We start from the raw sequence: 15762 nt of genomic DNA, 5'->3' as shown, positions 1-15762 counted from the left end.
TATGGAGCCGATATAAAGAAACATGTTCACGCTTTTTGGTGGTTTTGGTTTTATTCTAAATTAAACTTCTTTAAGAAAAAAAATACACTAACATCTAATATGAGATTATTTTTTTTGAATTCACCCTTAAATATGTCTTGGCCAAGTCTATGAAATTTTCAGGTTTGACCATCATATTTTTTTTTAGTAAAGATTTTCTTTAGAGGAGGTGGAGCAGTTGCTCGGAATCCATAGAGGCCCAATCAATTGCGCCCATCCACCAACATTTTTTTTACAGATGATCTTAAGGCCCAAAAAGGTACTCCCAGTGCTCGCTCAGTCGTCCATGGTCTGCAGCCCAATTAACAACTATGATGATTGATGATAGCGCCAGAATAGCGAGCCTCTGGATAAGGACAACAAGAAAAGATAAATGTTTACTCTGCCGTGATTTGTGCGAGAAGTGGCAACCTAAGCTCGCCAGTGTGTTCCAAAGTTCAATTCAGATTCTCTCAAAAAAAATTTCAATTGAGATGAAGTTCATCTTTGAGTGGCAAAGTGAAAAGGCGTAACTCTGAAAGGTAGGGGTACTTCCACATTTTATTACTTTATTTATACCAGTATAACCACTCTTCCAGTCTTCCGATCCTGCTCAAGCTAGCTCGCCTTGTCTTCAACCCTGAGTTGCTGAAAGGTGAATCCGTGGTGAGGAACTCGCTAAAGGTTCCCTCTTTGCCCCCGAATGACTTGTCCATCGACCCTCTTGGTTGTGCAGACAAGATGTTTGATAGAATGCCTATAGGGAGGCTTCTTGGATATTTTTGTCTGAGTCAACAGTAGTAGTATCATCTGAAATTCATCTCTTCTTTTACACTGCACATGTACAATTGAATATCATGTAGTTCAGGATTTCCATAGAAACAAAAAAGCTTAGGGCCTCCATACAAAGAAAAATAAAAGGAATTGTTTAGGACATCTATCTTGCTGTTCAGTTGTCGTATCTGCAATATTGTTCATTCAAGAGCTTGTAGATGCATAGTTGAATATATATAGACATTATTTAGGACTTGGTTCAAGTTATGCCATACGCAATACTTCTCTACAATTTTGTAATATGGAGGTGGTCCTGTTGCAATAACTTGGTACTTATCCATATCCACCTAACTCAGTTGACCTGGCATAATAGCATCTTCTCCTAGCTGTGTTGGCGCTTGCAAGATGAGGTGCATGGGTTCCATGGAAGGGTTCTCTCCAACAACCATCCCATGCCTCTTGCTTCTTTTCTGCTTAGGCTGCAAATGCCTAGCATCAGAGTTTGAGTTGACCCAGACGGCAACAGTCAAGGTTGATGCCACGCCAGAGCTTGCTCGAAAGATCCCTGATACACTATTTGGGGTGTTTTTTGAGGTGAGTCAGTAGTTTATTTGTAGATACCAGTTCGATGGGCTTTTGTAGAATACTAGCATATTATCAGAATTACCCATATGCAATCCATTATCCTCTATGTTCTTGCAATAATTAGTCTGGTTATTCTGTAGGAGATCAACCATGCCGGAGCTGGTGGAATATGGGCAGAACTTGTTAGTAACAGAGGTATTTTTAGATATTTTCAATGTGTTCTGTGAATTTCAAAGTCAACTATCTGATGAGAAGTTAGGTGTACTTATCTTTTCGGGAGTGAAGCGGAATAATTCCTATGTTATTACTTTCCAAAGAAAGCCAACTCTGTTTTGCACTTTTGGCTGAACATCTTCAAGCAAATCATGATTATTATGAGCATATCTGTGAGTCATAGTGCACCAATTTTTCTTATGTAAAGTATAATCTAGAACCTGGAGAACATAATACTTTTTTCTTTAGAAGATGCCACGAAATGTATGATTCAGGTTTAGCATAACGAGCTTCTGAATTTTATGCTTCAGGTTTTGAAGCTGGAGGCCCCCATACTCCATCAAACATTCACCCATGGTCTATCGTTGGAGATGACTCTTCCATTTTTGTGGCCACCGATAGATCATCTTGTTTCAGTCGGAACATTGTTGCTCTAAGGATGGAGGTCCTCTGCAATGATTGTCCAGCTGGCGGTGTTGGCATTTACAACCCAGGGTTCTGGGGCATGGTATAACTTTATGTTGACCATATGTTGCTTATTCATACCTATATAAGAAATGCACAATTTCATAAAAAAATGAACCTCTATATATGCAATATCAATAACTCCTATTTTAATACCATTAAGTTTCATGTCTTTTGTTTGGATATTTCAGGTAGTATTAGCTTTTCATGCTCTGATATTAGGCAAATATTTTGTAAAGTTTTTGTTTTCCTATATTTCCACTTTCAGTTTTCAATAATGTTACAATTTCCCCTTCCAGAATATTGAGGATGGAAAGACCTACAATCTAGTTATTTACGTCAAGTCACCAGAGACAGCAGACTTGACAGTTTCACTAACAAGCCCAGATGGGTTACAGAATCTGGCTTCAATTAATCTAAAGTAAGTATTTTTTCCCACGGCATTGTGAAGTGGATGAGGGCATTTGATTATTCACATCAATTGAAAGGATTGCATTGGTAGAGTTGCTGGCACGTCAAACTGGACAAAACTGGAGCAGAAGTTGGTTGCTAAAGGAACCAACAGAACCTCAAGGCTTCAGATAACAACTCATAATAAAGGAGTCATATGGTTTGATCAAGTATCACTCATGCCTGCAGACACATACAAGGTATGCTGCATTATTTTTCTTGTGGGCACCATATATTATATTATGGTTCAACACCTTGACATTGAAAGATAGGAAAAGACCTAGCAAAGTAAGAACAATGTGAAAATTTTAAAAATGCAAAAAAAAATACTACATTGTGAAGGAAAAATCTCTTACGAGTCTCTGCTCAGTTCTACAATAGTTCAGTGCCCTTTCCAGTAAAACATAAAATGTTGTGATCACGGACAACCTGTTTGGCTAAATTTACAAGTTCGTTTATTTGAGTATTCAATATGTTGAGATTTATTTCATCTTTTTAGAAATGAATATGATATCTTTACATTATACAGTCATAGGTATCGTGCATGAGTTCCTCGAAGTATTTAACAACCAATTCTGTCCTGCATGCACAGGGACATGGTTTTCGCTCAGATCTTATATCCATGCTTTTGGATTTAAAACCACGATTTTTTAGATTCCCTGGTATGTGCTTGTTTTCTAAACCACGTTCTTGATGATCGAAGATTTGTGATTTATTAATAATTTAATGTACGCACAGAAATGTCTGGAATGATTAACTAGATGGCATGCTTCTACTGTAGGAGGTTGCTTTGTAGAAGGTGAATGGTTAAGAAATGCATTCAGATGGAGAGAATCTATTGGTCCATGGGAAGAGAGGCCTGGACACTTTGGCGATGTTTGGCATTACTGGACTGACGATGGCCTTGGATATTATGAATATCTTCAGGTACCAGTTCACACTGTTTGAGCCTTTCCTTTTCTATAGTCACCCCCTAAATAATTACTACTACCTTTGAAATCCACATCAAAGCTTTCTGAGGACCTAGGTGCTGCTCCAATCTGGGTATTCAACAATGGTAATTATATTTAGTTTTTTAAATCTTTTATCCTTGTGGTCTTCTTACCTGATGGAAAATTCCCTCTTAAAATCAGGAATCAGCCACCACGATGAAGTTGATACTGCTATAATTGCTCCTTTTGTAAAGGTTTGTATTCAGCTCCGTAGTTCCTTTTCAAGCGGGGCCAACATATCTTAATATAATAAATATCTTTCATTTAAATGCTCCTTAGACACATGTGAGTACGTGAAATGGTGCATAAGCAAATTAGACATCATTTTCTTGTTTCATATCTACCTGTGTAAGCATGCATCTCAGCAGATGAAAGACAATAAGATATGATCAGTCTGCTTGAATGATGCTTAAGTTTCTCTTGTTAATCCATACCAGAAAAGATATTACAGTGGGTTTCGTTCTTTAATACTCATTTGTATTTTCCAAGCTTGTCCACGAACAAACTTCTTCCGCTTATGTCAATAGCAACAAATTCACTATAGGATATGATTTACCATTTATTGACTTGTGGGAACTTGCCATAACTCGTAATTTTACCTTGATTATTTTGGAACTGTTTGTCTTTCTGCAGGATGTATTGGACGGCCTAGAATTTGCAAAGGGGAGCGCTAACTCAACATGGGGCTCTGTTAGAGCTGCAATGGGGCACCCAGAACCATTCCCACTCAAATATGTCGCAATTGGAAATGAAGATTGCGGAAAAAAGCATTACCGTGGTAAGTTGATAAGTTACAATATATCTCCTCATAGTACACAAACTAAACATTTTGCATAAAAATGAAAAAAATTAAACGTAACAGGTACAGTACTACAGCCTAAAAGTTGAACCTAGTTTTTGTTACACAATTTTCAATACTGCTGTTGAACAGGTAATTACCTGAAGTTCTACAATGCTATAAGGGACGCCTATCCAGACATTCAAATGATTTCAAACTGTGATGGTTCTTCCAGACGACTTGATCATCCTGCTGATTTGTTTGACTTTCATGTAAATTTCTTTCTGCCAAGTTAATTTTGTCTTGTCTGTTGCTGTCTACATTATGTTATTCTGTTTCATTATCTGTCATCTTGGTCAATATCTTCTCTTAAGTTCCTACAATTCTTTGTTGTTCAGGTTTATACCGACTCTAAGACTTTGTTTTCCATGATGAACGAATTTGACAGTACATCTCGTGATGGACCCAAGGTAACTCCTAATTTGAATTGCTTTCCACTTTCATTTGTGGGGAAATTCTTGTGAAACAGCCCTCTTTTATAATTCAGGGCTTTCTTGACATTGCTATTGGGATGTTAGGGTAATCATATAAGAGTCCTCTAATATTATAATGTATTGGGTAGAACTTTGGGTACATCCACTCAATGATAACCTAAAGGGTTAACCAGATAGTATTGATGGTTGCCCAAGGTTCTATTATGCAATTTAATTATTCTTACAGATCTCTGTTCCTAATCTTTGCAAAAAGGAAAGAAAATAGAGGACGAATATGGTTTCGGTTCTTTTTATACATTGCAACTCAAAGAGACTATGAGGATTACATGTATGGAGCTTAAGTGATGATTAGAACTGTCACATCTGGTTTTAAAACAAAACCAAGTGCTACCTATATATATGCCAGGATCTAGTTTCATACATATAGTGACATCATAAGTGAATAACAGTAACAATATCACGTAATGAAAAAGAGTATCAGAGATATATGCTTAATCCTGGAAACGAAGGCTCCAAACTTCACAGGCCGTCGACTGGGGTTGCGTATGCCTAGAACTCAGCACCAGCTTCAACAAACTCCATAGCATCCTCTTCTTCTGAGCAACGTTGGTTATAACAAGTGTGAGCACATGTCGTACTTAGCAAGTGTGGGGAAAATATGCATGCAAGGCTTAAACAAGGAAACGCTGACTGGTTGACTGCATTAAGCATTTTTAGTTGGTCAAATTATATTAGCACCTTATTACTAAGGTATAAGTATACACCAACCCACATTAAGCATGAACATAAATAAAGATAACAGCAATAAATAACAACAATTTAATTCAACTTTGGAACTTCCGATAGATTAATCATGTGAGAGTTCAGGCCGCTCTTGACCGTGAGCACGGCTGATCGATCAGTTTTAGACACTTTGCAGAGGTTGTACTACTTTACCCACAAGTCGCGTAAAAGTTCAGATGAACTTTAAACCCAACCATGTTGTGCTAATCAGGCACTCATCACACTACCAAGGTGTGACTGCATAGGGATACTACAAGGCCTTTACAAAGATTCCCTAATAAGAAGTAACCCACTAAGGTTTCGGTGCGTGCATAAACCTCCCTAATGGGTATAGTGTTTTAGCAAAGCCCACTTACCAAGAGGACCGGGCTATACAACGACTCAAGCCCCTCCTCTTGCCCTTTCGGTAAGATTACCCTAAACTAGAATCTAATTAATTAGCTAAGACCAGAGCCCATTAGTTCTTGTGGTTGCACTGTTTCCTGGGTGGTCGCTCCATGTTCCAATTAAGCATGGTGATCTTGTATTAATGGAAGGTATAGCATAAGTAAAACAAGTTTAATCATTGAGTACATTAAAACCACCATAACCCAAGTATAGCAGCTAAGCATAGCTACCCAACAGAAAGATAAAACCCAGGTTGATAAGGAATGATAATAAAAACTAGGCAAACCTGATAGAAAGTGATTGGGGAATATTCAATGCATTACTGTGATTGATTGTCATACGTATATGTAGGCTTGTGTACAGGCACACTTGCCATATTACGTTCCAACACTTGCCATATTACATTCCAACACTCCCCCGCAGTCTAAACTGGGAGCACCGCGAACATTGAGACTGGACCTAAACTCCGTGAAGACAGACGTCGGCAGACCTTTGGTGAAGATGTCGGCGTACTGGGACGTGGTGGGAACGTGCAGGACGCGGACTTCACCGAGGGCGACTCGCTCTCTGACGAAGTGCAAATCGATCTCAATATGTTTGGTTCGCTGATGCTGAACCGGGTTGGTGGAGAGGTAAACGGCGCTGACATTATCACAGTAGACCACTGTAGCGCGACGGAGAGGGCAGCGAAGCTCTGTCAGGAGCTGGCGCAACCAGCAGGCTTCGGCGACACCGTTCGCAACAGCTCGATATTCCGCCTCTGCACTGGACCGTGACACTGTAGGCTGACGCTTAGACGACCAAGAGATGAGATTGTCGCCGAGAAACACCGCATAACCCGAGGTGGATTTGCGTGTGTCGGGACAACCCGCCCAATCTGCATCGGTGTAGACGGTAAGATCAGCTGGAGAGGTCCGGTGTAAGTGCAATCCAAGATCCAGGGTACCCTGAAGGTACCGAAGAATGCGCTTCAGAGCACTGAGGTGGGGCTCCCGGGGATCATGCATATATAAGCAGACCTGCTGAACAGCATAGGCAATGTCCGGCCTGGTGAACGTGAGATACTGAAGAGCCCCAGCAAGACTGCGGTACTGACTGGGATCAGAGACAGAGACACCATCAGCAGGAAGCTTGGAGTGAGTGTCCACAGGAGTGCTGCTCGGCTTGCAGTGACTCATACCAGCTCGCTCCAGAATATCTAGCATGTACTGCCGCTGAGAGAGAAATAAGCTATCATCTCGGCGCTGAACGCTAACACCCAGAAAGTGGTGAAGGGGCCCCATGTCGGTCATCGAGAAAGCCCGACGAAGTGCTGCGATGATCCGGTGAAGGAGGCTCGGAGAAGATGCAGTCAACACAATATCATCAACATACAGTAAGAGAAAAGCCATATCAGCACCTCTGCAGAAGATGAACAACGACGTGTCGGATTTGGCCTCAACAAACCCAAGTGAGGTGATGTGGGAGGCGAAGCGACTGTGCCAGGCACGAGGAGCTTGCTTCAATCCATAGAGTGACTTGTTCAGGCGGCAGACATGGTTGGGCTTGGAGGAATCAACAAACCCAGTCGGCTGGATGCAGTAGACAGTCTCACTCAGGGTGCCATGGAGAAATGCATTCTTCACATCGAGCTGGTGAATCGGCCAGGAGCGAGACAGTGCCAGAGTGAGGACAACCCTGATGGTAGCTGGTTTGACAACTGGACTGAAAGTCTCATCATAATCAATGCCCGGTCGCTGGGTGAAACCGCGAAGCACCCACCGTGCTTTATAGCGGTCAAGAGAGCCATCAGACTTGAACTTATGACGAAAAACCCACTTGCCGGTGACGAGGTTGACGCCAGGGGGGCGAGGCACCAACGTCCAGGTGTCGTTGCTCTGGAGAGCGTCGAACTCGGCCTGCATAGCAAGGCGCCATGCCGGGTCCGATAGAGCAGTACGGACGGATGACGGCACTGGAGAGGTAGCGGCAACCGTCGTGTGGAGGTTGAGGCGATCCACAGGTTGCCGAAAACCGTCCTTGCCACGGGTGCGCATGCTATGCGCATTGGTGACGGGGACGATTGCCTCTGGAGCCGTCATGGTGGTCCGTCCGGCGCCGCTAGCAGCAACCTGGGACACCGAGTCCGCAGGGGCAGCAGCACCATCAGGACCAGTGGACAGCGAGCCGCCGTCGTGGCCGCCGTGGCCAGTCGGACTGCCGGCATGGCCAGCTGCGCAGCTGCTGTGACCAGCAGTGTGCCCGCTGGGGCCGCCGGCGCCACTGCCATGGTCGGCAGGGCCGGCTGCGCCACTCCCATGGCCGGCGGGGTGGCCAGGGGCCCCGGGGGCAGCGTCCATGCCGCCGGGAAGACGAGTACCTGCAGTCACAACTCTTGGCCAAATTGGCGTAGAGAAATCATCAGCATCATCCAAAAAGTCAAGTGTGTGGGGGTCCTGAGGGGTGGATGACATCTCGGAGAATGGAAACAATGTCTCATCAAACACAACGTGACGAGAGACAATGATCCGATTGGAGTGGAGGTCGAGACATCGATACCCTTTGTGATCAGATGAGTACCCTAGGAAGACACACAAGGTGGAGCGAGGCGATAATTTGTGGGGAGCTGTGGACGTGAGGTTAGGATAGCAGGCACACCCAAAGACTCGAAGGTGAGCGTAGGAGGGCTGTGTGCCGTGGAGAGCGAAAAAGGGGGTGCGGCCGTCTAGTGTTTTAGTTGGGTGACGATTAAGGAGATAAGTGGCGGTGTGGAGTGAGTCAGCCCAATAAACAGGAGGAAGACTGGCCTGGAACAGAAGGGACCGCACGATGTTGTTTACGGTGCGAAGAGTGCGTTCAGCACGTCCGTTCTGTTGGGAGGTGTATGGGCACGACATCCGAAAGACGACTCCATGGGTGAGGAAGAACGTGCGGGCCGAGGAGTGGTCAAACTCGCGGCCATTGTCGCACTGAACTGCTTTGATGGTGGAGTCGAACTGCGTGCGGACATATGAAAAGAAGTTAGAAATGACGCCAAAAGTTTCAGATTTGAGGCGTAATGGAAACGTCCAGGTGTAATGAGTGCAATCATCAAGAATGACTAAATAATATTTATAGCCAGACACACTAACAACTGGAGACGTCCAAAGATCACAATGTATTAAATCAAAAGGATGAATAGCACGTGAGTTTGACACACTAAATGGTAGGCGCACGTGGCGACCTAGCTGACAGGCATGACAAACATGATCGGTGTTGTGCTTATTACAGGAAATAACATTGGAACTAATAAGCTGGGATAAAGCCGCGTGTCCGAGATGACCGAGACGACGGTGCCAGAGGGAGGTGGATGACGTGGCAGTGGTGAGGGCAGCAGTGGTGCTGGATGGTGCCGGGAAGAACGGGTAGAGGTCACCCGTGCTATTGCACCTGGCGATCACGCTCCGTGTCTGAAGGTCCTTCACAGAGAGGCCAAATGGGTCAAACTCAAGGGAACAATTATTATCAATAGTGAAACGACGTACGGAAATCAAATTCTTAATAATGTTAGGCGATACTAAAACATTAGAAAGAACAAGAGGACGTCGTGTGGTAGGAAAAGAGTGTGACCCAATAGAAGTAACGGGAAGCGAAGCTCCGTTACCAACGATGATAGATGAAGGACTGGATGACAATGGAGGATGAAGGCTGGAAAGTATACCAGCGTTGTTGACCATATGAGCTCCGGCACCGGAGTCAGCATACCATTCGCCGGACGGAGGAGGTGTCAGCGTCATGCTGTTGAAGTTGCTGACGAGGGCGGACGGATCCCAGGACATGCCTTGCATGGGCGTCCAGGGCTGCTGCTGCAGCTGCTGTGGTGGCGGCGGTCCTCCGTAGCCGAACCCTGGAGGAGGCCCAAGGGTGTACGGCTGCTGCACGTACTGCTGCTGGGCGGTGAAGGCGGCCGGCGGAGGACGAAACGGCGTCCCGGAGGCATTTGGCGGGCACGGCCAGAACTGAACGTGGCCCGCCCACGGATTGTAGTACGGCACCTGGTGTTGCGGAGCGCTGGTGTTGTCGGTCGGCTGCTGCTGCTGCTGCTGCTGCTGGTTGCGGCCGCGTCCACCACGGCGGCGGCCGGTCCGCTGCTGGCCGGGGCCAGCAGTGCCGCCCTGCCCCTGGCCATAGTAGCCTCCTTGGCCGGAGGCGTGCCTGCCCTGGCCGTGACCCGCCTGGTTGCCCTGGCCGTGTCCGCCGTGAGGACGGCCAGCAGGAGGGTGTGGAGCGGCGACGAGGGCGGTCGACGTGGAGGAGGCCGGCGGATCGGAGGCCCCGGCAGCCTCGCCGACGGCGAGGTCATCGATGTCGATCTCCTCAAGCAGAAGAAGTGTGTGGGCTTCCTCGAAGGTGGGGAAGGGCTGCCGCATCTTGAGGTTGGAGACCATGGGCCGGAACTTGCCGTTGAGGCCGCGGAGGAGGGTGAGGACCAGGGTCCGGTCCCCGATCGGATCGCCGAAGTCGCTGAGGGTCGCCGCCATCGTCTCGAGGCGGCGGCAGAAGGCGGTGATCGAGGACGAACCTTGTTTCGCCGTGCGAAACTCCGCCGAGAGCAGCAGGGCGCGCGATTCGCGCTGGCCGAGAAACTCGTTCTCGAGGTAGAGCCACGCGCCGCGTGCATTCGGCTTGCGGTTCATCGTCGACTGCTGGAGGTCGGCGTGGATCGTGCAGTAGATCCAGGTGAGCACCGTGCAGTCCATCTGCACCCACGCTGGGCGATCAGCGTTGATGACGTCGGAGAGGACGTGGTCGGTGAGGGCGTACTTGCCCAGGACGGTGAGGAACATGGTGCGCCACCGGTTGTAGTTGTCGGCGGTGCGATCCAAAACCGAGGGCACGAGGACCTTGATGTTGAGGACGGCGATGGCGGCGGCGTGGACGGCGGCGTACTTGGCTTCATACGTGTCGAGGGCCGCGGCGCGATCGGCCTCCGCCTGGCGGAGGCGGACCTCCTCGGCGTCGCGTTCGCGCTGCTCGCGCGCCTCGCGGGCCTGGCGCTCGGCGTCAGTTTCGGCCATCAGATCACGCGATCCCGAGGGCAGCCGGGGGTCGTACAGGAAGCAGCGATGTAGATGTACGTGACTGGATGCTGATCACGTGGTGTAGACGTACGTGACTTGATCTGGCTTGGCGTCCGATCCTTCACGGCCGCCGCGGTATGTCGCGATGGAGGAGCGCGTCGCGCAGGCGCCGTGGGCGCGCGCGGTCGCGGGATGACGCCGGCGATCGAGATCGTAGTGGCGGCGGCGCGGCGCTCGTGAAGAGCAGCGGCGCGGCGCTAATTGCGGAAGCGAGAGGAACGGGGATCGTTACCGTCTCGTGATACCATGATAGAAAGTGATTGGGGAATATTCAATGCATTACTGTGATTGATTGTCATACGTATATGTAGGCTTGTGTACAGGCACACTTGCCATATTACGTTCCAACACTTGCCATATTACATTCCAACAAAACCTTAATAGGACCCATCAATATTAAATGCAGAGCAATGCAAAAGTGATTAAATATAGTTGCAAGGACAAAAGCACAAGGACACACTTGCCTTCCTTAGAGTAGTGTTGCTGCTTAGAAAATCTTCATCTTCACGCTCTTGAAAACTCTTGAACTGTGTTCGTTCTACTCGTGGCAACCAACCAAAACAAACATCCAGAGCACGCACATACAAGCAAACAAATGAATTAAATTAAAAACAGTACACTAATCATCATAAACAGTATTAAAAAGTGGTACAAAACTAATCTACACGTTAAGATGAACGCGTGAGCGAAAGAATCACTCAAAACGGAGTTAAAACAGAAAAGATACGGATAAAACAAGATGCAAGGGCTTGTTGGCGAGGTTTTAAAACTTCCAGGGGTTTAACTGCGAAAACTGAGGGCTTAAACGCGTTATAACTAAGGATTGGACTGGATCTCGGGAATAGAACTATCTTCAGGTTTTAAACTGCAAAACTGCCACCTCATCTTCTTCTACCTCATGAACGCATCCCAGTCAAAACCAACCGGTCGGTGGCCGGCTTGCTGGCGGCGGCCGGGCCAGGGAGGGGGCGCGGCTGGCCGGCATCGCGGGATGCAGAGCAGGCGGCGGCGCTGGGCGGCAGCAGTGCGGTGTGCGAGTGGGCGGTGGCGCGGGTGGTGTGCGGGGCACGGCTGGGCGAGCGGCTCGGGCAGGCGGCACGTTGCGCAAGGCAGCGGGCGGCTTGGGCAGGGGCTCGGCACGCAGGGCAGGCACGCTGCTAGGCTGAGGAAGCTCGACCATGGAGGTGGCGATGAACCGGAACAACGAGATAAGGGTAAAATAAGGGATTGCTAGGGAACGGCTCCAAACTCGCACCGGAGTGGCAAAACGGAAAGAGAACGACGAGACCAATGCTTTGGTTCGCTCACCTTTGACCAAGAACTTACGATTTCGCCGGAGTTGCTGGCCGGAAAGTTCTTCGGAGAACTCGCTAGAGTTCAATAGATTGATATGTTCGGCGTCGAACTGCGGGAGCTAGGGTTGTCGAAACAAGGTAAGATTTGCGGCGTTGGATAAAGGATGTCATGGCGATCACCGAAAAGTATTAATAGGCTGTGTTGGAGTCTGATTTTATTTTCCTCCTTTTTCTAATTTTGGGAATTAATTTCGAACTAAAAACAATTCCAGAAAATTCTGAAATGGCTATTATATCACGGAAAATACTTCGAAAAGCTCTAAAAAATTCAGGAAAATTCTTGGAGATGGTTTGGAACACAAGGAACCCAAATAAAATACTTGGAGCTCGTGAAAAAGATTATAGAGCCTTCTAATAAATAGATTTAGCTCTAGAAAAAAATGAGAATATATTCCAGAAAAAATCTGGAAAATTCTCAGAAAAGCCTAACCGCTATCTAAACGCGTTTTAAAACATTTGCACTCAAGAAACACCAAGATGCATCGGCATGAATGCAACACACACATAACAACTTTATTTAATTCAGAACAACAACCAATTGTTTTTCCTATACTAAATTTCCTGTTAAGAAAAATAAATGTTGGGAAAATTATAAATTGTGAGCAAATTATTGTTAATTGTTCTTTCTAATCACATCGTGAAATTCGAAAATTTCAGGGTATGACAAGAACATTATGTGATGTTATCTAAAAGTTTTGGAGACTCTCAAGAACTAAATTGTTTTCTACATTTTGTTATCTACATGATAATAAATGCCTGTTGCATAATCCAATGCTGGACGGGCAGTTAATATCTTTTGGAATATGATTCGTGCGCAGGCTTTTGTTAGCGAATATGCAGTTTGGAAAAGGGATGCAGGTAAAGGAAGTCTTCTTGCTTCATTGGCAGAAGCTGCTTTCCTAACTGGACTGGAGAGAAATAGGTGTGGTTTGCTTGGTTCCCTGAATCTTCCTGCATAAGATGTTTTTGCTCATCTAGACACCATGATCTGATGGCGTTACTATTTACTGTAAGTTACATGACTGTTACTATTTACTGTAAGTTACATGACTCTTGTTGATTCTTTGCAGTGACATCGTTCAGATGGCCAGTTATGCACCACTATTTGTAAATACCAACGATCGGAGGTCAGTATTTATGGCTTTATGCTTTCGGTGGTTCTTGGTGTTCTTGTCGATTTAACATTGTGGTATCCGTGTTTGAATAAAACAACCAGGTGGAACCCGGATGCTATTGTCTTCAATACCTGGCAACATTATGGGACTCCCAGTTACTGGATGCAGACGCTATTCCGTGAGTCTAGCGGCGCTATGGTTCATCCAATCACAATCAACTCCAGATACTCTAATTCTCTAGCGGCATCTGCAATTACTTGGCAGGATTCAGGGAATAGCTTCCTGAGAGTAAAGGCAAGTTCTATTTCCTGCATTCTCCTGAATTTGAAGGACTTATATCGTAACCTTAGTATCGAAAGCTCTTGTGCAGATTGTAAACTTTGGGTGGCATGCTGTAATAGTCAGAATCGCCACAACAGGACTTGAGGCTAGTGTCAATGCAGTGGGATCAGCAGTCACTGTTCTCACATCCGACAATGTGATGGATGAAAATTCTTTCAGTCACCCAGAAAAGGTAAACAAATTCCTCTTACGTCTGAAATGACCTATCAAATTAAACTTGTTCAAATGTTCAGAACTGGTTGCTGCCTTGGTGCTCATCTGAATCCAGCGCTTGCTTCTAAATTGTAATCAACTGTGCAGGTCGTGCCAGTCAAGAGGCAGCTGCGGAATGCAGCAGAGTACATGCGAGTCAGGCTGGCCCCTCACTCGCTCACTTCATTCGATCTCGCTCTGTCTCAGTCCAAACTTATCAGTAATGTTGCAGAGAAAGGAGATGAATCCTTGAGATCTGGACTTTGATACTGATATATATCAGTATGAGGAAGTTTTCAGTATCTTGAGAACGCAGTGCGTACTGTAACACAAGGACATAGTACATGAAGGCTTGCCGTGAATAAAAATATTTCTAGAATTTTATGTGGTTTTCATGTATCCAGCTTTAATAATTCAAGCGTAAATAATGCTTGTAATGTTTGGCGCGGCACAGAAGGATGGAAACTGTCGGGAGGTCGTGAAAACCCTAACCATTTTTATTTTCGTATTTTTTTATCCGGTGACGGGAACGAGAGGCCAGTCGAGAAAGCGGAATCAGGTATGCAGGATGACAGATAGAAACAATTCAATCAGGTCGGAATTGATAATTTAAATCGGGCAGATCGATGGACCGCCCAAGCCAATAATAATTTGTGGTATTTGGCTTCACACTTTTGACGTTGCACCAGGCATATACTCATAGAACAACAGCACAAGGAATGTTACCTTTTAAGCTTTAAAATTGTCACAAAATATATTAGCTTTGTACCTTTTTAATTGTCATAAGATATGTAGAAAATAGAAAATCATAAAATAAAAATAAAGAGCTAAACCTAAAGGACTGAGTTAAGTCGCGACCGGTCACGCGTTGGGCGAGCGCGCGACCTTCTGCCTTACCTTTCCTGGCGCTGCACAACCTCCGTAGGGAGGTCCCTTTCCAATGATATCGCCGCCGCTGATGTTAGCAAAAAAAATTAGTTGTATTTTTTAATGAGTATTACTCTCTCATCAAGCATCCATTTTCAATTATGTTTTCACCATCGTGTTCCTTATGACGAGATTCACAAAACAAGACCAATGTTGATATATTTTGTTTGAAGATTTGAATATAAGTTGCTACATATGATTAGTTAAACTAACCAACGTATGCAACATGGGCTAACGGTGGTAGCAAGCTGAAGTCCAAATAGCCCAACAAAATATCTGTTGTACAAAAATGCTAACCAAGCAGGCTAATCTACTATATTTTGCTTGTGGCCCAACTAGCTACCAAAATAGGCCGCAGCTCTATAGGTGGTCAATAAACGATCCAGCGCTAGAGGTGCAGGCCAATAAACGTCAGCCCATATGAACACGTGCTGTGCAGGCCAATTAAATACCGAACACTACGTGGGCCGCATGGGTTGCGCTCTACGGCTCGAGCGTGACACCGCGTGCGATAGACTTTTTCCAAACCTAACCCTGCTCCTTCGATGGATTTCTGGGCCGCGCCGACAGGCGGCAACAACCGTGGCCAACGTGCATGCACTCGCGAGGCCGATTTGCATCCGCAGAGCAACAGGCCGGCAGCGGCAGGCCTATAGGAATCTCGGGCTCTAGGTCACTCTCGAATTTCCACGGTTGTTCTGTTGATTGCTAGGGCCCATGCGTAAGGATGGGTTTGCTAGGCCCATGCGTAAGGATGGGCTACGCCATGGGCTGTTGGAATCAGGCAAGTGTG

At 46.0% G+C, this 15762-nt stretch overlaps 1 protein-coding gene across 1 annotated transcript; it reads left to right on the top strand.

Annotated features, from left to right (window-relative positions):
* The first annotated feature begins 383 nt into the window (after nt 1-383).
* On the top strand, nt 384-14437 carry LOC117833120 (alpha-L-arabinofuranosidase 1). The gene is made up of 18 exons (XM_034712512.2): nt 384-560; nt 1166-1386; nt 1518-1572; nt 1902-2098; nt 2355-2476; nt 2558-2705; nt 3098-3167; nt 3287-3432; nt 3517-3562; nt 3639-3691; nt 4131-4275; nt 4429-4547; nt 4674-4745; nt 13212-13315; nt 13464-13520; nt 13610-13802; nt 13879-14022; nt 14151-14437. Exons 2-18 carry the CDS (start codon nt 1198-1200, stop codon nt 14307-14309), a joined length of 2019 nt encoding a protein of 672 aa, XP_034568403.1. The 5' UTR covers nt 384-560; nt 1166-1197; the 3' UTR covers nt 14310-14437.
* Nucleotides 14438-15762: the final 1325 nt, after the last annotated feature.

Source organism: Setaria viridis, chromosome 8, assembly GCF_005286985.2.
Source record: "Setaria viridis chromosome 8, Setaria_viridis_v4.0, whole genome shotgun sequence".
Lineage (NCBI taxonomy): Eukaryota > Viridiplantae > Streptophyta > Magnoliopsida > Poales > Poaceae > Setaria > Setaria viridis.
Note: the sequence above shows the minus strand (reverse complement) of the source record. Positions and strands in the feature narration are given on the sequence as shown.